Below are 23,295 nucleotides of genomic sequence, written 5' to 3'. Positions count from 1 at the left end.
CTCTGAATATTTAAGTAAAATAAAAAAGTAATTCATCTTTCAATTCAATTTAACTACTACACTATGGCCCTGTACACACAGAGGTTGTACAACCCATTTGACAAAATGGTGTGATACCACATAGTGGGGCAAAAAAGTATTTAGTCAGCCACCAATTGTGCAAGTTCTCCCACTTAAAAAGATGAGAGAGGCCTGTAATTTTCATCATAGGTACACATCAACTATGACAGACAAAATGAGAAGAAAAAAAAATCCAGAAAATCACATTGTAGGATTTTTAATGAATTTATTTGCAAATTATGGTGGAAAATAAGTATATGGTCACCTACAAACAAGCAAGATTTCTGGCTCTCACAGACCTGTAACTTCTTCTTTAAGAGGCTCCTCTGTCCTCCACTCGTTACCTGTATTAATGGCACCTGTTTGAACTTGTTATCAGTATAAAAGACACCTGTCCACAACCTCAAACAGTCACACTCCAAACTCCACTATGGCCAAGACCAAAGAGCTGTCAAAGGACACCAGAAACAAAATTGTAGACCTGCACCAGGCTGGGAAGACTGAATCTGCAATAGGTAAGCAGCTTGGTTTGAAGAAATCAACTGTGGGAGCAATTATTAGGAAATGGAAGACATACAAGACCACTGATAATCTCCCTCGATCTGGGGCTCCACGCAAGATCTCACCCCGTGGGGTCAAAATGATCACAAGAATGGTGAGCAAAAATCCCAGAAGCACACGGGGGGACCTAGTGAATGACGTGCAGAGAGCTGGGACCAAAGTAACAAAGCCTACCATCAGTAACACACTACGCCGCCAGGGACTCAAATCCTGCAGTGCCAGACGTGTCCCCCTGCTTAAGCCAGTACATGTCCAGGCCCTTCTGAAGTTTGCAAGAGAGCATTTGGATGATCCAGAAGAGGATTGGGAGAATGTCATATGGTCAGATGAAATCAAAATATAACTTTTTGGTAAAAACTCAACTCGTCGTGTTTGGAGGACAAAGAATGCTGAGTTGCATCCAAAGAACACCATACCTACTGTGAAGCATGGGGGGGAAACATCATGCTTTGGGGCTGTTTTTCTGCAAAGGGACCAGGACGACTGATCCGTGTAAAAGAAAGAATGAATGGGGCCATGTATCGTGAAATTTTGAGTGAAAACCTCCTTCCATCAGCAAGGGCATTGAAGATGAAACGTGGCTGGGTCTTTCAGCATGACAATGATCCCAAACACACCGCCCGGGCAACGATGGAGTGGCTTCGTAAGAAGCATTTCAAGTTCAGCAGTGTGTGAAAACCTTGTGAAGACTTACAGAAAACGTTTGACCTGTGTCATTGCCAACAAAGGGTATATAACAAAGTAGAGAAACTTGTTATTTACCAAATACTTATTTTCCACCATAATTTGCAAATAAATTCATTAAAAATCCTACAATGTGATTTTCTGGATTTATTTTCTTCTCATTTTGTCTGTCATAGTTGATGTGTACCTATGATGAAAATTACAGGCCTCATCTTTTTAAGTGGGAGAACTTGCACAATTGGTGGCTGACTAAATACTTTTTTGCCCCACTATATATTCTTGAGAAGTTGTGAAATTTGTTGTACATCAATTGTATAACCTGAGTGTTTACAGGCCAATAACACTTTCGATCTTGACGTCAAAGTGGCGGCAAATGAAATCGCTCCATAAAAAATAAATAAAGACAACGCAGCAAAGTAACAGTCACTGATCATTTAATGGCCTTTTCAGACTGTCCACCATCTCTCACACAATCTTATTTAACCATGACAGACTGTCCACCATCTCACACACAATCTTATTTAACCATGACAGACTGTCCACCATCTCACACACAATCTTATTTAACCATGACAGACTGTCCACCATCTCTCACACACAATCTTATTTAACCATGACAGACTGTCCACCATCTCTCACACAATCTTATTTAACCATGACAGACTGTCCACCATCTCTCACACACAATCTTATTTAACCATGACAGACTGTCCACCATCTCACACACAATCTTATTTAACCATGACAGACTGTCCATCTCTCACACACAATCTTATTTAACCATGACAGACTGTCCATCTCTCACACACAATCTTATTTAACCATGACAGACTGTCCATCTCTCACACACAATCTTATTTAACCATGACAGACTGTCCACCATCTCTCACACACAATCTTATTTAACCATGACAGACTGTCCACCATCTCTCACACACAATCTTATTTAACCATGACAGACTGTCCATCATCTCACACACAATCTTATTTAACCATGACAGACTGTCCACCATCTCACACACAATCTTATTTAACCATGACAGACTGTCCACCATCTCACACACAATCTTATTTAACCATGACAGACTGTCCATCTCTCACACACAATCTTATTTAACCATGACAGACTGTCCACCATCTCTCACACACAATCTTATTTAACCATGACAGACTGTCCACCATCTCTCACACAATCTTATTTAACCATGACAGACTGTCCACCATCTCTCACACAATCTTATTTAACCATGACAGACTGTCCACCATCTCACACACAATCTTATTTAACCATGACAGACTGTCCATCTCTCACACACAATCTTTTTTAACCATGACAGACTGTCCACCATCTCTCACACAATCTTATTTAACCATGACAGATTGTCCACCATCTCTTACACACAATCTTATTTAACCATGAAAGACTGTCCACCATCTCTCACACAATCTTATTTAACCATGACAGACTGTCCACCATCTCACACACAATCTTATTTAACCATGACAGACTGTCCATCTCTCACACACAATCTTATTTAACCATGACAGACTGTCCACCATCTCTCACACACAATCTTTTTTAACCATGACAGACTGTCCACCATCTCTCACACACAATCTTATTTAACCATGAAAGACTGTCCACCATCTCACACAATCTTATTTAACCATGACAGACTGTCCACCATCTCACACACAATCTTATTTAACCATGACAGACTGTCTTGGATTTCAAACGGATCCCACTCTGACACGCCAGTGGAGGGTCCTGACTGTCTGTCTCTTAGCTCTGAGGATGGGTGGCCAAGCCAGGTGTGACGACGGCTCTCAGACAGGCTCCTCATGCTGTGATCTGTTGTTGTTGTTAGGATTCTGAACAAAGTTGACAGAGTAGGATCCAGTGCCTGAATCCTGGTTTACCTGGAAGTTTGATGTGGACAGACCAAATGGCCGCAGGAACATATTGCCCAAGTCCTTCAGTTTGCCTAATGACAGATAGATAGGGAGAGACATTAAAAAGCTAAATAATGACAAAAACAGAGATGAAAACAATAAAATGACATTTAATTGAAGTCAGTATTTTTCCTGTTGATAATTGCAAATGAGAGGATATTCCAATACAACGTATGCTGAGCTATGTTCTACTCCACAAACGTAGTACATTAGTGAGCAGTTTTCCCCAGCACAGCTCCAAGGCTGCCTCCCTACACACCGCTTTGTGGTCAATTTCAATTCCAACCAGTTGATATGGGTTCCTCACTCCCAGCCTAGTGAGTAACATCTGGGTTCACACAACCTTATAGTTGACCATGATGGAACAGAACCAGCCCTACACTTAGGTTATTTTAGGTCCACGCTCACCTGCCAACAATATGATTTAAAACATATCACAAGGCACCATAGTTTTTTTTATTGCTAGTCAGTGAATGTACTTTAGTCTTTAAAAACAAGTTGTAGAAAACATCTCAAGGATGATCAACGGAGGGAAAAAAAATTATGGACCTGAGCTCAATTGAGTCTCAAAGCAAAGGATCTGAATACATATGTAAAATAGGGATCTGTTTTATTTTTAATACATTTGCAAACATTTCTAAAAACCTGTTTTCGCTTTGTCATTAAGGGGTATTGTGTGTAGATTGATGAGGATTTTTTCAAATCCATTTTAGAATAAGGCTGTAACATAACAAAATGTGGAAAAAGGGAAGGGGTCTGAATACTTTCCAAATGTACTGCACTTATGTCTTTGAAATGTTTTCCTGGGGGTGCAATCTATGCAAAACAAATGAAAAGCAGTTGGTGATCTCATACCCATCATATCGTCCTTCAGCTTCTCATTTCGCTTGTGGATCTGTTGTGGAAGCCGCTGTACGGAGGAGAGGGAGAGATACAGTCAAGGTAAATGACTAGCCATGTGCCTGGTTGCCAGTAGTCTTCACAGCAGATACGGTTTACCTTCTGCTGATCTTACCACAACAACCTTATATTCTACTCATCCTACTCATCCTACATCCCACTGTTAGGAATGGAACTTCACGGAATAAAAACACTTACTACTACTTTAACTTCAGGTTGTCTTGGCAACATCCCTGTGGTGGGAACAATGCATTACACCTAACCCCTGCACTAGAGCTAGCAGGAGGTAATCCTTCACAGTAACAGCTCATCCATTTCAAGCCAGAAGGAGCCCTTTCCTCTGCTTTGTAATCACTGGCATCTTCTATTTAGGGCGCTGCAGGTCTACACAGCATCTTCTCTCTAGGGCGCTGCAGGTCTACACAGCATCTTCTATCTAGGGCGCTGCAGGTCAACACAGCATCTTCTATCTAGGGTGCTGCAGGTCTACACAGCATCTTCTCTCTAGGGCGCTGCAGGTCTACACAGCATCTTCTATCTAGGGCGCTGCAGGTCTACACAGCATCTTCTCTTTAGGGCGCTGCAGGTCTACACAGCATCTTCTCTCTAGGGCGCTGCAGGTCTACACAGCATCTTCTATTTAGGGCGCAGCAGGTCTACACAGCATCTTCTCTCTAGGGCGCTGCAGGTCTACACAGCATCTTCTCTCTAGGGCGCTGCAGGTCTACACAGCATCCTCTATTTAGGGCGCTGCAGGTCTACACAGCATCTTCTCTCTAGGGTGCTGCAGGTCAACACAGCATCTTCTCTCGAGGGTGCTGCAGGTCAACACAGCATCTTCTCTCTAGGGTGCTGCAGGTCTACACAGCATCTTCTCTCTAGGGTGCTGCAGGTCTACACAGCATCTTCTCTCGAGGGTGCTGCAGGTCTACACAGCATCTTCTCTCGAGGGTGCTGCAGGTCTACACAGCATCTTCTCTCTAGGGTGCTGCAGGTCAACACAGCATCTTCTCTCTAGGGTGCTGCAGGTCTACACAGCATCTTCTCTCGAGGGTGCTGCAGGTCTACACAGCATCTTCTCTCTAGGGTGCTGCAGAGGTCTACACAGCATCTTCTCTCTAGGGTGCTGCAGAGGTCTACACAGCATCTTCTCTCTAGGGTGCTGCAGGTCTACACAGAATCTTCTCTCTAGGGCGCTGCAGAGGTCTACACAGCATCTTCTCTCTAGGGTGCTGCAGGTCAACACAGCATCTTCTCTCTAGGGTGCTGCAGGTCTACACAGCATCTTCTCTCTAGGGTGCTGCAGGTCTACACAGCATCTTCTCTCTAGGGTGCTGCAGGTCAACACAGCATCTTCTCTCTAGGGTTCTGCAGGTCTACACAGCATCTTCTCTCTAGGGTGCTGCAGGTCAACACAGCATCTTCTCTCTAGGGTGCTGCAGGTCTACACAGCATCTTCTCTCTAGGGTGCTGCAGGTCAACACAGCATCTTCTCTCTAGGGCGCTGCAGGTCTACACAGCATCTTCTCTCTAGGGTGCTGCAGGTCTACACAGCATCTTCTCTCTAGGGTGCTGCAGGTCAACACAGCATCTTCTCTCTAGGGTGCTGCAGGTCTACATAGCATCTTCTCTCTAGGGTGCTGCAGGTCTACATAGCATCTTCTCTCTAGGGTGCTGCAGGTCAACACAGCATGCCTCCAAAGACAGAAGTTCTCATCACACATTATCCATTCTAGACCAAACTACACTGAACAAAAATATAAAAACGCAACTAGAAATATTTGATTGAGTTAGTTCATAAACGCAGCAAAAAAAGAAACGTCCTCACTGTCAACTGCGTTTATTTTCAGCAAACTTAACATGTGTAAATATTTGTAACAAAATTCAACAACTGAGACATAAACTGAACAAGTTCCACAGACATGTGACTAGCAGAAATGGAATAATGTGTCCCTGAACAAAGGGGGGGGGGGTCAAAATCAAAAGTAACAGTCAGTATCTGGTGTGGCCACCAGCTGCATAAGTACTGCAGTGCATCTCCTCCTCATGGACTGCACCAGATTTGCCACCAAGGCACTTGCAAGTTCCCGGACATTTCTGGGGGGAATGGCCCTAGCCCTCACCCTCCGACCCAACAGGTCCCAGACGTGCTCAATGGGATTGAGATCTGGGCTCTTTGCTGGCCATGGCAGAACACTAACATTCCTGTCTTGCAGGAAATCACGCACAGAATGAGCAGTATGGCTGGTGGCATTGTCATGCTGGAGGGTCATGTCAGGATGAGTCTGCAGGAAGGGTACCACATGAGGGAGGAGGATGTCTTCCCTGTAACGCACAGCGTTGAGATTGCCCGCAATGACAACAAGCTCAGTCCGATGATGCTGTGACACACCGCCTCAGACCATGACGGACCCTCCACCTCCAAATCGAACCCGCTCCAGAGCACAGGCCTCGGTGTAACGCTCATTCCTTCGACGATAAACGCGAATCCGACCATCACCCCTGGTGAGACAAAACCACGACTCGTCAGTGAAGAGCACTTTTTGCCAGTCTTGTCTGGTCCAGCGACGGTGGGTTTGTGCCCATAAGCGACGTTTGATGTCTGGTGAGGACCTGCCTTACAACAGGCCTACAAGCCCTCAGTCCAGCCTCTCTCAAACTATTGTGGACAGTCTGAGCACTGATGGAGGGATTGTGCGTTCCTGGTGTAACTCGGGCAGTTGTTGTTGCCATTCTGTACCTGTCCCACAGGTGTGATGTTCAGATGTACCGATCCTGTGCAGGTGTTGTTACACGTGGTCTGCCACTGCGAGGACAATCAGCTGTCCGTCCTGTCTCCCTGTAGCACTGTCTTAGGCATCTCACAGTACGGACATTGCAATTTATTGCCCTGGCCAGATCTGCAGTCCTCATGCCTCCTTGCAGCATGCCTAAGGCACGTTCACACAGATGAGCAGGGACCCTGGGCATCTTTCTTTTGGTGTTTTTCCAGAGTCAGTAGAAAGGCCTCTTTAGTGTCCTAAGTTTTCATAACTGACCTTAATTGCCTACCGTCTGAAAGCTGTTAGTGTCTTAACGACCATTCCACAGGTGTATGTTCATTAATTGTTTATGGTTCATTGAACAAGCATGGGGAAACAGTGTTTAAACCCTTACAATGAAGATCTGTGAAGTTATTTGGATTTTTACGAATGATCTTTGAAAGACAGGGTCCTGAAAAGGGGACGTTTCTTTTTTTGCTGAGTTTAAGGAAAATCGGTCAATTGAAATAAAGTCATTAGGCCCTAATCTATTGATTTCACATGACTGGGAATACAGATATTCAACTGCTGGCCACAGACCCCTTAACATTTTTTTTTTCTTTAAGGTAGGGGCGTGGATCAGAAAACCAGTCAGTATCTGGTGTGACCATTTGCCTCATGCAGTGCGACACATGTCCTTCACATAGAGTTGATCAGGCTGTTGATTGTGGCCTGTGGAATGTTTTCCTACTCCTCTTCAATGGCTGTGAGAAGGATCTGGATATTGGCGGGAACTGGAACACGCCGTTGTACACGTCGATCCAGAGCATCCCAAACATGCCTGGTGAGTATGCAGACCATTGAAGAACTGAGACATTGTCAGCTTCCAAGTAGTATACAGATTATCATGCTGAAACATGAGGTGATGGCGGTGGATGAATGGCATGACAATGGGCCTCAGGATCTCGTCACGGTATCTCTGTGCATTCAAATCGCCAGTGATAAAATGCAATTGTGTTCGTTGTCCGTAGTTTATGCCTGCCCATACCCTAACCCCACCATGGGGCACTCTGTTCACAACGTTGACATCAGCAAACCACTCACCCACACGACGCCATACACGCTGTCTGCCACCTGCCTGGTATAGTTGAAACCAGGATTCATCCGTGAAGAGCACACGCCTCCAGTGTGCCAGTGGCCATCGAAGGTGAGCATTTGCCCAGTGAAGTCGGTTACGACGCCAAACTGCTGTCAGGTCAAGACCCTGGTGAGGACGATAAGCACGCAGATGAGCTTCCCTGAGACGGTTTCTGACAGTTCCTGCAGAAATTCTTCAGTTGTGCAAACCCACAGTTTCAGCAGCTGTCCGGGTGGCTGGTGTCAGACTATTCTGCAGGTGAAGAGGCCGGAAGTCCTAGGCTGGCGTGGTTACATGTGGGCAGCGGTTGAGGCCAGTTCGACATACTGCCAAATTCTCTAAAAGGGCGTTGGAGGTGGCATATGGTAGAGAAATGTACATTCAATTCTCTGGCAGCAGTTCTGGTGGACATTCCTGCAGTCAGCATGCCAATTGCACACTCCCTCAAAACTTGAGACATCTGTGGCATTGTGTTGTGTGACAAAACTGCACATTTTAGAGTGGCCTTTTAATGTCCCCAGTACAAGGTGCACCTGTGTAATGATCATGCTGTTTAATCAGCTTCTTGATATACCACACCTGTCAGGTGGATGGATTATCTTGGCAAAGGAGAAATGCTCACTAACAGGAATGTAAACAAATTTGTCCCCAAAATTAGTTAAAAATAAGCTTTTTGTGAGTATGGAACATTTCTGCTCACGAAACATGGGACTGACACTTGTTGCCTTTATATTTTTGTTCAGTATAATTAACTGGAGTTGTTGGGAGGAGTTGATTCTCTGGTAAGTGTATGTACACGTGTGTGTCGGGGCTGGGGAGATAAGACGAGAGTATTTTGAGACCATGTAGTGTCAGATAGTGCATTTCAGATGGAGAAAAGCTTCTATTCCAGGCCAGTCCAAGCCGCGCCTCAAATGGCACCCTATTCTCTATATATTGCACTTAGTGTACTAGTTAGTGCACTCTAATAGGGACTAATAGGATGCGATTTGGGATGCAAGCGCTGTGAGCTTGTGTTGTGTAAGCCTCCCCCTCATGGCTACATTAGTAAGAGCTGCTGCTTGGCTCCAGTTATTATTGCAGGGCCTCATTCAGAACAAAATCAGGAACATGGATACAGTCAACCACAAACCTCATTGAATGGAAAGACGAAAAACACGTCTTTGTCCAAGACATTTCAGTTTGCCTAGCATTCAATATTTCATGTTAAACAGTAATGCATTTTTTTATTTGATGAATTTGACAGCCTCGCTATTAAACAAGCAAAATCAATGAAACGGTTTAATAACGGGCCTCACATCAAACTCTTCATTATTATTGATTATAATGACTCTTCGGGTTTCGCCAAAGGCAAACCTATCAACATTCAATGTTGGTAAGCAAGAAGAAAATGTAAAACCAACCCTTACACAATACTGTTCATGTGTTAACTCCGACATCACATGTGCATTTACTGAAGAGTGTTGTTTTGTTGTATACGTTTTTGGGGAGGGTATTTAACCCCCCTTTTCGATCTTGTCTCATCGCTGCAACTCCCCAACGGGCTCGAAAAGAGGCAAAGGTCGAGTCATGCGTCCTCCGAAACATGACCTGCCAAACCGCGCTTCTTAACACCCGGAAGCCAGCCGCACCAATGTGTCAGAGGAAACACTGTTCAACTGATGACCTGCAACTGTCAGCCTGCAGGCACCCGGCTCGCCACAAGGAGTCTCTAAAGCATGATGAGCCAAGTAAAGCCCCCCCGGGCCAAACCCTCCCCTAACCCGGATGACTCTGGGCCAATTGTGCGCCGCCCTATGGGACTCCCGATCACGGCTGGTTGTGATACAGCCCGGGATCGAACCTGGGTCTGTAGTGATGCAGTGCCTTAAACCGCTGCGCCACTCGGGAGGCGAAGAGTGACTTAAAATGTAAGCCTTCTCTATTCTGCTAACAATTATATATTAGAGTTAAATGTCAGTGGTTGCTACTAACCATGCAGGCCTCTCTGGCTGAAGGCAGGTCGGGGTCTTTCTCCAGAGCAGCCTTGTAGTCTTCTAAAGCCTCATCCAGCTTGTCTGTTTTCTCATAGAGCTCTGCCCTCCGCAGGATCGCTCGCATGTAGTTTGGGTTCAACTCTATGGCTGGAGGTGACGAAACAAGGACACATGTTCAGAGTGCTAGTTACGTAGCGATGGGTATGAATAATAAAAATGGCATTTATCCAAATCTGCAGCTGGTGTTCGTGATTTTGATCATGGCAACTGTAATTTAAGGAGATACGCCTGGATTGGTTGAACAGAATTATTATTCTATATTTTTTAAAACAGTGTTCTGGAGTGGGAATTGTGTCTTCTTCACACACAATATACTGGGAAAGAAGCACACCATGTCCCAGACAGTTCAACCGTCTGGCATGCCATGTCCCAGACAGTTCAACCGTCTGGCATGCCATGTCCCAGACAGTTCAACCGTCTGGCATGCCATGTCCCAGACAGTTCAACCGTCTGGCATGCCATGTCCCAGACAGTTCAACCGTCTGGCATGCCATGTCCCAGACAGTTCAACCGTCTGGCATGCCATGTCCCAGACAGTTCAACCGTCTGGCATGCTATGTCCCAGACAGTTCAACCGTCTGGCATGCCATGTCCCAGACAGTTCAGCCGTCTGGCATTGTGGAATTAGAACAGAGACGTAACAGACTCACCCTTTGTGCAGTCAGCGATGGCTCTCTCATTCTTATCCTATTAGGGGGGGGGAAGGTGTTTCAAACTCAGCAGTCACCATTTTGTTATGTATTTGTTTGGGTGGAAAGGTTATGACAAGATGACATCAACTCCAAATGACCTATTGATGTCTTGACCCGAGCCATCTGAATAACCAGGTAGGATTGTATTTGCCAGTCAAACCCATCCTAAACTTATGTAGTATGTAGCTACAGTAGAGCACCACTAGGGGTCACAAGAGATCTGTCTCTCTTAGCCCCACCCTCTTGCGAGATAATGGTGGTTTACTCAGCGTTTCATTTTAACCTGCTAGAACAGAATCCGGCAGAACGGCACCTCTCCATTTTGGACTGTTTAATTCCAGAACCTATTTGACCGGATCCGGTACCTATCGTGGCATGAAACATAATTTTCACTTTTTTGCTATGTAAAAATTCAGATAAAAGAGATCAAAGTTAATTTGTGTTGCCTCTTTGTTAATTCTCCTTCCTCCCCACTCAAAGACGTGATGTGATAAAAGTCGATTTTCAGCCCAGGCTTGATATTCTAAGAGTTGATTCGGGTTGGGCCGGTCAGGGCTTAAGGTTTGTACAACGTTGTAACCCATGCTTGAGACCAACAAGTGGCCGTGTCTGTGTGAGAAGCACACCAGTATCTCTCACAGAACTGGAATGAGATTTACTTTATATGATCTCCCTCTCTCCGCTCTGATAGACATGACCCTGCAACTCATGTATTTCCTTACAGATCATATAAAAGGGTTCTGAAGGAGCTATATAAAGGGTTCTGAATAGCCTAGCACACCATGAGAATGCCTATAATTTGGCCGCAGAAGATCAATAGCTTCTTTAAAAATAGCCTAGCTGTGGATGGTATGTAGCCCAATAACAAAGCATGCCTACAGTCAGGAATGCGTGGCAAATCTGTCAGCGAACAGCATGCAGACAAAACAGGGCTTTAGCAATATTTAAAATACAATCGTGTGAAAACACAGGTTGGAAAGCAAATGGCTCTTGCTGAAAAGAGAAGACTAAATCAGTTTGTAGGCTACCAAAATATTTGATCAAATTTCAACAGTGGAGGCTGCTGAGGGGAGGACGGCTCATAATAATGTCTGGAATGGAATTAATGAAATGGCATCAAACATGTAAACCAGGTGTTGGATACCGTTCCATTGACTCCATCCCGGTCATTATTATGAGCCGTCCTCCCCCCAGCACACTCCACTGACTTTAAAATATTGTTTTACAAAGTAAAACAAGAGAGGCTTTTGGCACGAGCTCGTCGGCCATCACCAGCGACTGAGCTAAGCATCACTGGGTGAGTCAGTGAAACTGGAAAGCATTTTTAGGACTATAATTTCCTCCTCATATTGTAGCCTACAATGTCTCCACACACCTTGGCTATTGATGGATTCAAGACAAGGTCGTTTTTATTGATCACAGACTCTGTTTGTCAGTGTCAAAGTAATGTCCGGTAAGCACTGGGTTTCCGTGATACAATTGTGCAATAAAATGTAGACTTCAGCTGTCTGAGACTGACATTCAGGAGACCTCAGAAGGGTTATAACTACCCAACCTGATTACCTCAAAATGGGTCCTCAGAGTTCCCCACTTGGTTACGTTTACATGTTACTAGCTATCACTCTTACCAGGTGCAGGCGGGCAGCAGCACGGTTAGAGAAGAGGATAGCTCTCTCCTTGCTGTAACACACAGGGCATAATCCTAAAGCTGCAGTGTACGAATCCTCTGCCTCAGTGTGCTCTGGGAAGATATGAAGAAGTGTCAGTCAATTATCCATCCAAGTAAGCATTGCTGCTGGTGCACACATACATACAGTATACAGAGCATTCGGAAAGTATTCAGACCCCGTGACTTTTTCTACATTTTGTTACGTTACATCCTTATTCTAAAATTGATTACATTCCCCCACCTCGATCTACACACAATACCCCATAATGACAAAGTAAATACGGGTTTAGACATTTTTGCAAATGTATAAAAAGAAACAATGAAATATGACATTTACACAAGTATTCAGACCCTTTTACTCAGTACTTTGTTGAAGCACCTTTTGCAGTGATTACAGCCTCGAGTCTTCGTGGGTATGACGCTACAAGCTTGGCACACCTGTATTTGGGGAGTTTCTCCCATTCTTCTCAGCAGATCCTCTCAAGCAGTCAGGTTGGATGGGGAGCGTCGCTACACAGCTATTTTCAGGTCTCTCCAGAGGTCGGTTGACCGGTTTCAAGTCCGGGTTCTGGCTGGGCCAATCAAGGACATTCAAAGACTTGTCCCGAAGCCACTCCTGCGCTATCTTGGCTATGTGCTTAGAGTCATGTCCTGTTGGAAGATGAACCTTTGCCCTAGTCGCAGGTCCTGAACACTCTGGAGAAGGTTTACATCATGGATCTTTCTGTACTTTGCTCCATTCATCTTTCCCTCGATCCTGACTAGTCTCCAAGTCCCTGCCGCTGAACAACATCCCAAAAGCATGATGCTGCCACCACCATGCTTCACCGTAGGGATGGTGCCAGGTTTACTCCAGATGTGACACTTGGCATTCAGGCCAAAGAGTTCAATCTTGGTTTCATCAGACCAGAGAATCTTGTTTCTCATGGTCTGAGAGTCCTTTAGGTGCCTTTTGGAAAACTCCAAGCGGGCTGTCATGTGCCTTTTACTGGGGACTGGATTCCGTCTGGCCACTCTACCATAAAGGCCTGATTGGTGGAGTGCTGCAGAGATGGTTGTCCTTCTGTAAGATTCTCCCATCTCCACAGAGGAACTCTGGAGCTCTGTCAGAGTGACCATCGGGTTCTTGGTCACCTCCCTGACCAAGGTCCTTCTCCCCGATTACTCAGTTGGCCAGGCGGCCAGCTCTAGGAAGAGTCTTGGTGGTTCAAAACATCTTCCATTTAAGAATGATGGAGGCCACTTCTTGGGGACCTTCAATGCTGCAGCAATGTTTTGGTACCCTTCCCCAGATCTGTGCCTCGACACAGTCCTGTCTCGGAGCTCTATGGACAATTCCTTCAACCTCATGGCTTGGTTTTTGCTCTGACATGCACTGTCAACTGTGGGACCTTATATAGACAGGTGTGTGCCTTTCCAAATCATGTCCAAATCAAATCAATTGAATTTACCACAGTTGGACTCCACTCAAGTTGTAGAAACATCTCAAGGATGATCAATGGAAAAAGGATGCACCCGAGCTCAATTGAGTCTCATAGCAAAGGGTCTGAATACATACACACATATTTTATACATTTGCAAAAATGTCTAAAAACCTGTTTTCGCTTGTCATTATGGTGTATTGTGTGTAGATTGATGAGGAAAAATGTTATTTAATCCATTTTAGAATAAGGCTTTAATGTAACAAAATGTGGAAAAAGGGAAACGGGTCTGAATACTTTCTGAATGCACTGTCTACACAGACAGCCTTAATGTGAACAGTATGTTAACACTAAAGCACATTTTGGGGCCGATTCTCACTAGCTAGGATCCCATCCAATTGGTGACGGTTTTTCATGTGAATATTCAAAAATTAGAAAACTTGTTGTGGATAAAAGACTGTCATCACGCACATAGTACACATAAAAATACCTTTTGTGGTTAAATTCAGAAGTACTGAATAAAATATACAAGTTAAATGGATTTCCATCGCATTTTCAACCCTACTGATGGTTTTCTCACCAAGAAAATTGTGTTATATAGCGAGTGTGCCCACTCTGGTATTGGCAAATGCCTTTTAGCCAACAGCTCGCAGATTCAGTTACTGTACCACCCACTGAATGATGCTCTGTCCAGTGTACCCCTGAAGTACCCCATCTTGTGCATTTTACCAGTATGCTATTGGTCTCATGAGTCTTCTCAAGTACCTCTTGTGGATAGACCAGGTATCCCCAGGGGTCATAGCACTCCTGGTTGGGAACCACTGGTTATACTTGATGAGATTATTATGGACAAAAGAGCGAGATTATTTTTATTTGTCAACCAGCAGCCAAGTATCGATCATCACGTCACCAGAATAAGACCCTCGATATTTATTGGAAAGAAGCATGAAGCTCATCCATCACCCTGTGAAGTTAATCATCATTTATTTAATCTGTAGCTTGATAAACTGCATGCTTTTCCCGACGAGTCGTAGTGGGAAGACCACGCAACATGTCATCACGTGACTCCAAGTTTACTTTGATGATTATTATGTCAATATCTACGCACAAATGCGTTTCCACTGACATTTCTCGCATAATTAACTTTACCGACATGTACTTTACTCACGTAAAACGATTCGATATCAGCAATAGTTTAAGTGACTCATTCTGTAAGATCCTGTTGGCCACGTTTTCTCAAACATCCATCCTCCAGTAGTATACAGTTTAGCCTACAGCAGCTTACCTCCACTCTTGAACTGACTGTTCCCCTTGTCCTTCAGGCTCATGCTCTCCTCTCTGCGGCTCTATGACACAGCAAAAAAACAACAAACACATCAGATTGAGCTCTTGTAACGCCAATTTACTGACCACCAAATGATGGTTGTAGAGTTTCAAATTGTGCAATCTTTGTTGTTGTTGACTAGGATGAAGAAGTTCACCTCTGTTTCCTCCTCTGTCATGTCTTTCTCCACTTGTCTCAGATACTCATCATCAAACTCAGGAGGGGCGTTCTCTTCTTCATTCAGTTCAGTATCAGAATCTCCCCCTTCAACTGCCACACTCTTGTCTTCTTCAGTGCACTCATCCCAAGTTTCTTTTTCCTCCTCCTCTTCACCTCCCAACAATGTAGTTCTCTCCCCTGACAACTCAGCTTCTTCTCCTAACTCTGCATTGACGTGTTCTTTCTCTGTGTTTGGTGAACATCCCTCTGTTTCCTGGCATAATGCCGGGGCTTCTGAACAGTCAGTCCTTCTTTGCCTGTCACCCATGGAGCCGTCTGCTCCATCCAGAGACTCCTCACAGTCAAAGAAGGCATCGTCCCCCTGCTCAGTACCCCTGTGGGCTGCAGTGCTTTGGCCGTCTGGACATTCATGCTGTTCAGATACTCTCATAACATTGGTCAGAGTGTTGATCATCCTGTCAAGGAGTGCCTCAGACTCCTTGTCTGCTGAGGATTCCATTGAATTTTCTCCCTGTACAAAACTTCACACAGGAGGATTTGCAGTCAGTTTTTACATTGTCAATTTAACCTGTATCTCAGTTTAATCTTGGGATGATTGTCAGTCACATTACACTGAGATATAGAAATCTGACCATAGAAATCATATAATTCACATTCTCTATCAATTCTGTGCCAGTGACATTGCTAGCTAGATCAGTGGTCTCTAGCTTTCAGTCAGAGAAGAAGAGAGGCCCAACTCAGCAAAAAAGCTGGCATTTTTTCGTTGTTCCGCCCACCTAGCAAGGACTTTTTGTATGGAGGTCAATGAGTGTCAAATTTGGTCAACAAAAAATGAATGGCTTATTTGCTATGTGAGGTTTATTTGCTCAAATATAAGTTTTGTAATGTTTATTGATAGAAGTAAAATACGTGACATCCAGGCAACTTTGAGAAAAAACACTTTATATCGCAGTTGTCTCAACATGGCTATGGATATTCATGAAATGAGGCTAGTAACATAGCATTTCTCTCCATTGAATACAGGCAGTTGACGTCAACACCCTTCATCGAATATTCAAAAAGGGATTACAATAATGAGATGTATTCACCAAGCCAAAGAGTGAATATGAAATAAATATATATAACCTTGAGCATATATATCGTTTTTTATTTTATTTAACTAGGCAAGTCAGTTAAGAACAAATTCTTATTTACAATGACAGCCTACCCCGGCCAAACCCTAAACTGGACTCAGCTGGGCCAATTGTGCGCCGCCCTATGGGACTCCCAATCACGTCCGGTTGTAATACAGCCCAGGTTCAAACCAGGGTCTGTAGTGACGCCTTTAGCACTGAGATGCAGTTACTTAGACCGCTGCCCCACTCGGGAGCCCAATGATAGGCGGGAGTTGGACGGCTCCCATTGTTAAGGCAGATATCTTGTCAGTATATCCATAATCTTCTGACTGTTCAGTTGCACCCTCGGCTAGCTAGCCTAGTAACGTCAGCTTGCTCTTTAACACAAAAGTAGTAGAGCCACTGTTCTTTACTGTTACTAGGCTAGCGACATATAACATAATAATAATAGTTACCATTAGGTTTGTTTATCTATCTAGCAGCTAACTTTATCCCAACAATTTTTTAACTTCAGCGACAAAGCTATCTTTCTGGTTAGTCAGCTAATGCTAGCTACCAGTTACAGACCCAAATGATACATATTGTGACATATTTTCTATATCTTTGAATACTTGAAACTTAACTATGTAAACATACACAAAATGGGTTGTTAATGGGTATAATACTGCATATTTAATACATTGTGGCTACAGTCCTACCTGTACTCAGGATTACATTTCCTCTGTAAACATCTTTTCCGGCTGCTTATCAAATCAATAGGACGCTGAGGCACTCTGGGAGATGTAGTCATTAAGGAAGCAGTTGGCTCAAAGAACGTTTCACCCTCAACATAATCATTAAAGTCCCAGTGCACACACTATGAGGTTGGAATAATTTTTTGAAAATTATGATAATGCCCTTTTAATGTAAGAGCATTTTGAAAAGACCGCCTGAAATGTCAGCCTGTTTTGGTGGGAAGGAGTTTTGGCCTGCCTGGTAGTGGTGACCCGTCATTCAGGGCCAGTGGGGCTGAGCCTTACCTGTTCAGCCCCCCAACAATGAGAAAAATAAATGAATACAAGTTTGCCTGTTTTTTGCATGTCACATATCAGTTTACAAACAGTGTAAAAAGCCATTCCCTTACTTAATAAAGCCGCATACAAACATGGTCTCTTTATTGAGTAAGGCAGCTCCAAAATGCAGGTGTTTTCTGTGGTGGAGGGGCAGCCAGCGAATGCACATAGCGTAGACATTGGTAATCTTCTCTAGTTGCGCCGTGATTGGCTCAGTGTTCTGTCACTCATATGCTCAAGATTATATGTCTCTCCCTAGTCCAAGATGGCATCTTTGTCCCGTGTATATCACTTTTTTCTTCGCATATATTTCATATATATTTTTTAAATGTTTTTTAAACCTCAAGTCCAACATACTCTCCTGCAACCCGCCTCACCCAATGTGGTATGGATCTGTTATTTTCTTTACTTTAGAACCGGAACCCTCAACAGAAGCTAGCCAGCTAACTAGCTACTAGCTAGTAGTCAGCTAGCCACTGCTAGCAGTCATCAGCTAAGCTTTAGCCCGGACAACTCCTGCCAGTCTGCACAGCGCGATTCAACCCAGAGCATACTGGACTCTTTCCCCCACATCTCCGGATTCCTACCACAAGCTCTGAACCTTTTCACCTGGATCATCGCAGCTAGCTAGCTGCTATCCGAGTGGCTACTCTTGGCTAACGTCCCTGCCGATCCATCACAACTGGTCTGGTCCCCCTAAGGACCTTCTGCTAGCCTGCTAGCCCCGGCATGCTAGCTGTCTGAATCGCCGTGTGTCCAGCCCGCATAGCTACTCACTAGACCCCATGATCACTCGACTACGCATGCCTCTTCCTAATGTCAATATGCCTTGTCCATTGCTGTTTTGGTTAGTGATTATCTCTTATTTCACTGTAGAGCCTCCAGCCCTGCTCAATATGCCTTAGCTAACCATTTTGTTCCACCTCCCACACATACGGTGACCTCACCTGGTTTAAATCGTGTCTCTAGAGACAATATCTCTCTCATCGTCACTCAATGCCTAGATTTACCTCCACTGTATTCACATCTGACCATACCCTTGTCTGTAGATTATGCCTTGAATCTTTTCTTCCGTGCCCAGAAACCTGCTCCTTTTACTCTCTGTTCCGAATGCACTAGACGACCAGTTCTCATAGTCTTTAGCCGTACCCTTACCCTACTCCTCCTCTCTTCCTCTGGTGATGTAGAGGTTAATCCAGGCCCTGCAGTGCCTAGCTCCACTCCCATTCCCCAGGCGCTCTCATTTGCTGACTTCTGTAACCGTAAAAGCCTTGGTTTCATGCATGTTAACATTAGAAGCCTCCTTCCAAAATTGGTTTTATTCACTGCTTTAGCACACTCTGCCAACCCGGATGTCCTAGCTGTGTCTGAATCCTGGTTTAGGAAGGCCACCAAAAACCCAGACATTTCCATCCCTAACTATAACATTTTCCGACAAGATAGAACGACAAAATGGGGTGGAGTTGCTATCTACTGCAGAGATAGCCTGCAGAGTTATGTCATACTATCCAGGTCTGTGCCCAAACAATTTGAGCTGCTACTTTTAAAAATACACCTTTCCAGAAACAAGTCTCTCACCGTTGCCGCTTGCTATATACCACCTTCTGCCCCCAGCTGTGCCCTGGACACCATATGTGAATTGATTGCCCCCCATCTATCGTCAGAGCTCGTACTGTTCGGTGACCTAAACTGGGACATGCTTAACACCCCGGCCGTCCTACAATCTAAGCTAGATGCCCTCAATCTCACACAAATTATCAATGATTTTACCAGGTACAACCCCAAATCCGTAAACACGGGCACCCTCATAGATATCATCCTAACCAACCTGCCCTCCTATTACACCTCTGCTGTCTTCAACCAGGATCTCAGCGATCAGGGTCTGCGGTCAAACGACCACCCCTCAATCACTGTCAAACGCTCCCTAAAACACTTCAGCGAGCAGGCCTTTCTAACTGACCTGGCCCGGGTATCCTGGAAGGATATTGACCTCATTCCGTCAGTAGAGGATGCCTGGTTATTCTGTAAAAGTGCTTTCCTCACCATCTTAAATAAGCATGCCCCATTCAAAAAAGTTTAGAACCAGGAACAGATATAGGCTTTGGTTCACTCCATACCTGACTGCCCTTGACCAGCACAAAAACATCCTGTGCCATATTGCATTAGCATCGAATAGCCCCCGCGATATGCAACTTTTCAGGGAAATTAGGAACCAATATACACAGGCAGTTAGGAAAGCAAAGGCTAGCTTTTTAAAACAGAAATTTGCATCCTGTAGCACACATTCCAAAAAGTTCTGGGACACTGTAAAGTCCATGGAGAATAAGAGCACCTCCTCCCATCTGCCCACTGCACTGAAGCTAGGAAACACTGTCATCACCGATAAATCCATGATAATTGAACATTTTAATAAGCATTTTTCTACGGCTGGCCATGCTTTCCACCTGGCTACCCCTACCCCGGTCAACAGCCCTGCACCCCCAACAGCAACTTGCCCAAAACTCCCCCATTTCTCCTTCACCCAAATCCAGATAGCTGATGTTCTGAAAGAGTTGCAAAATCTGGACCCACGCTCAAGGTCGTAAACAATATCATAACCGCCATCGGTAAGAGACAATACTGTGCAGCTGTATTCATCGCCCTGGCCAAGGCTTTCGACTCTGTCAATCACCACGTTCTTATCAGACTCAACAGCCTTGGTTTCTCTAATGATTGCCTCGCCTGGTTCACCAACTACTTCTCAGACAGAGTTCAGTGTGTCAAATCGGAGGGCTTGTTGTCCGGACCTCTGGCAGTCTCTATGGGGGTGCCACAGGGTTCAATTCTCAGGCAGACTCTTTTCTCTGTATACATCAATGATGTCGCTCTTGCTGCTGGTGATTCTCTGATCCACCTCTACGCAGACGACACCATTCTGTATGCTTCTGGCCCTTCTTTGCACACTGTGTTATGTAAACGCCAGACGAGCTTCAATGCCATACAACTCTCCTTCCGTGGCCTCCAACTGCTCTTAAATGCAAGTAAAACTAAATGCATGCTCTTCAACCGATCGCTGCCTGCACCTGCCCGCCCGTCCAGCATCACTACTCTGGACGGTTCTGACTTAGAATATGTGGACAACTACAAATACCTAGGTGTGTGGTTAGATTGTAAACTCTCCTTCCAGACTCGCATTAAGCATCTCCAATCCAAAATTAAATCTAGAATCGGCTTCCTATTTCGCAACAAAGCATCCTTCACTCATGCTGCCAAACATACCCTCGTAAAACTGACTATCCTACCGATCCTTGACTTCGGCGATGGCATTTACAAAATAGCCTCCAACACTCTACTCAGCAAATTGGATGCAGTCTATCACAGTGCCATCCGTTTTGTCACCAAAGCCTCATATACTACCCACCACTGCAACCTGTACGCTCTCGTTGGCTGGCCCTCGCTTCATATTCGTCGCTCAACCCACTGGCTCCAGGTCATCTATGTCTTTGCTAGGTAAAGCCCTGCCTTATCTCAGCTCACTGGTCACCATAGCAGCACCCACCCGTAGCACACGCTCCAGCAGGTATATTTCACTGGTCACCCCCAAAGCCAATTCCTTTTTTGGCCGCCTTTCCTTCCAGTTCTCTGCTGCCAATGACTTGAATGAATTGCAAAAATCAGTGAAGCTGGAGACTCATATCTCCCTCTCTAACTTTAAGCACCAGCTGTCAGAGCAGCTCACAAATCACTGCACCTGTACATAGCCCATCTGTAAATAGCACATCCAACTACCTCATCACCATACTGTTATTAATTGTTTTGCTCCTTTGTACCCCAGTATCTCTACTTGTACATTCATCTTCTGCACATCTATCACTCGTGTTTAACTACTAAATTGTAATTATTTTGCCACTATTGCCTATTTATTGCCTTACCTCCCTTATCTTACCTCATTTGCACACACTGTATATAGACTTTTATATTGTGTTATTGACTGTATGTTTGTTTATTCCATGTGTAACTCTGTGTTGTTGTTTGTGTTGCACTGCTTTGCTTTATCATGGCCAGGTCGCAATTGTAAATGAGAAATTGTTCTCAAGTGGCCTACCTGGTTAAATAAAGGTGAAATAAAAAATAAATAAACTCATGGGAACACTACTTCACCACAGAATCTTCAAGGAGAGTTAGACAGTTCATGCACTCTTGGGTGCTGCCATAGATTTACAGTAGAAGTGCCCGTCCAAGAAGGCTCAAGGTTATTGGCCACAGATAAAATGATGTAAAATCATGTTATAACTACCTTGGCTTTGATTGGACTGATCATGTCAACATCATGCTTTCAAAATCTTATCTGGCAAGCTAGCTAGCTACAGTGCCTTGCAAAAGTATTCACCCCCCTTGGCATTTTTCCTATTTTGTTGCATTAAAACCTGTAATTTCAATTGATTTTTATTTGGATTTCATGTAATGGACATACACAAAATAGTCCGAATTGGTGAAGTGAAATGAAAAAAAAGAACATGTTTCCAAAAATTTGAGAAAAAAACAGCGGAAAAGTGGTGCGTGCATATGTATTCACCCCTTTGCTATGAAGCCCCTAAATAAGATCTGGTGCAACCAATTACCTACAGAAGTCACATAATTAGGTAAATAAAGTCCACCTGGGTGCAATCTAAGTGTCACATGATCTGTCACAGGATCTCAGTATATAAACACCTGTTCTGAAAGGCCCCAGAGTCTGCAACACCACTAAGCAAGGGGCACCACCAAGCAAGTGGCACTAAGAAGACCAAGGAGCTCTCCAAACAGGTTAGGGATGAAGATGTGGAGAAGTACAGATCAGGGTTGGGTTATAAAAAAATACCCAAAACTTTCAACATCCCACGGAGCACCATTAAATCCATAATTAAAAAATTTAAAGAATATGGCACCACAACAAACCTGCCAAGAGAGGGCCGCCCACCAAAACTCACGGACCAGGCAAGGAAGGCATTAATCAGAGAGGCAACAAAGAGACCAAAGATAACCCTGAAGGATCTGCAAAGCTCTACAGCGGAGATTGGAGTATCTGTCCATAGGACCACTTTAAACCGTACAATCCACAGAGCTGGGCTTTACGGAAGTGTCCAGAAAAAAATAATCAAACATGTTTGGTGTTCGCCAAAAGGCATGTGGGAGACTCCCCAAACATATGGAAGAAGGTACTCTGGTCAGATGAGACTAAAACTTAGCTTTTTGGCCATCAAGGAAAACGCTATGTCTGGCACAAACCCAACCCCTCTCATCCCCCCCGAGAACCCCATCCCCACAGTGAAGCATGGTGGTGGCAGCATCATGCTGTGGGGATGTTTTTCATTGGAGGGTGAATAGTTATGCACGCTCAAGTTTTCAGTTTTTTAGTCTTATTTCTTGTTTGTTTCACACCCAAAAATATTTTGCATCTTCAAAATGGTAGGCATGTTGTGTAAATCAAATGATACAAACCACCCAGAAATCAATTCTAATTCCAGGTTGTAAGGCTATAAAATAGGAAACATGCAAATGGGGGTGAATACTTTCGCAAGCCACTGTAGACAAGCAGTCATCATCATGAATTATGTCGACAATCTACTTCCAAATCCTTTTCAATCATTGTTATATGAAGACAAATTACAGATAAAACATATTGATGGTCATCGGCCATTAGACATAAACATTACACAACAAGTCATAAATCTCAAATTAAATAATGAGTGGTTTGGAAGGAATCAGTGGCTAACTGCAAGTGTTGGTAAAGCAATCACAATTTTTTCC

General features: G+C 44.3%; 1 protein-coding gene across 1 annotated transcript; it reads right to left on the bottom strand.

Annotated features, from left to right (window-relative positions):
* Positions 1–1,722: 1,722 nt before the first annotated feature.
* On the bottom strand, positions 1,723–17,279 carry LOC106603910 (tetratricopeptide repeat protein 1). The gene is made up of 8 exons (XM_014198134.2): positions 17,173–17,279; positions 15,337–15,880; positions 15,141–15,201; positions 12,394–12,506; positions 10,724–10,760; positions 10,012–10,160; positions 4,114–4,168; positions 1,723–3,290 (listed from the first exon to the last, which is right to left on the bottom strand). The coding sequence occupies exons 1-8, from the start codon at positions 17,262–17,264 to the stop codon at positions 3,133–3,135; spliced, it is 1,209 nt and encodes a 402-aa protein (XP_014053609.1). The 5' UTR covers positions 17,265–17,279; the 3' UTR covers positions 1,723–3,132.
* Positions 17,280–23,295: the final 6,016 nt, after the last annotated feature.

Source organism: Salmo salar, chromosome ssa04 (assembly GCF_905237065.1).
Source record: "Salmo salar chromosome ssa04, Ssal_v3.1, whole genome shotgun sequence".
In the NCBI taxonomy this organism is placed as follows: Eukaryota; Metazoa; Chordata; class Actinopteri; order Salmoniformes; family Salmonidae; genus Salmo; species Salmo salar.
The sequence above is the reverse complement of the archived record's forward strand: the minus strand, read 5'-3'. Positions and strand labels throughout refer to the sequence as shown.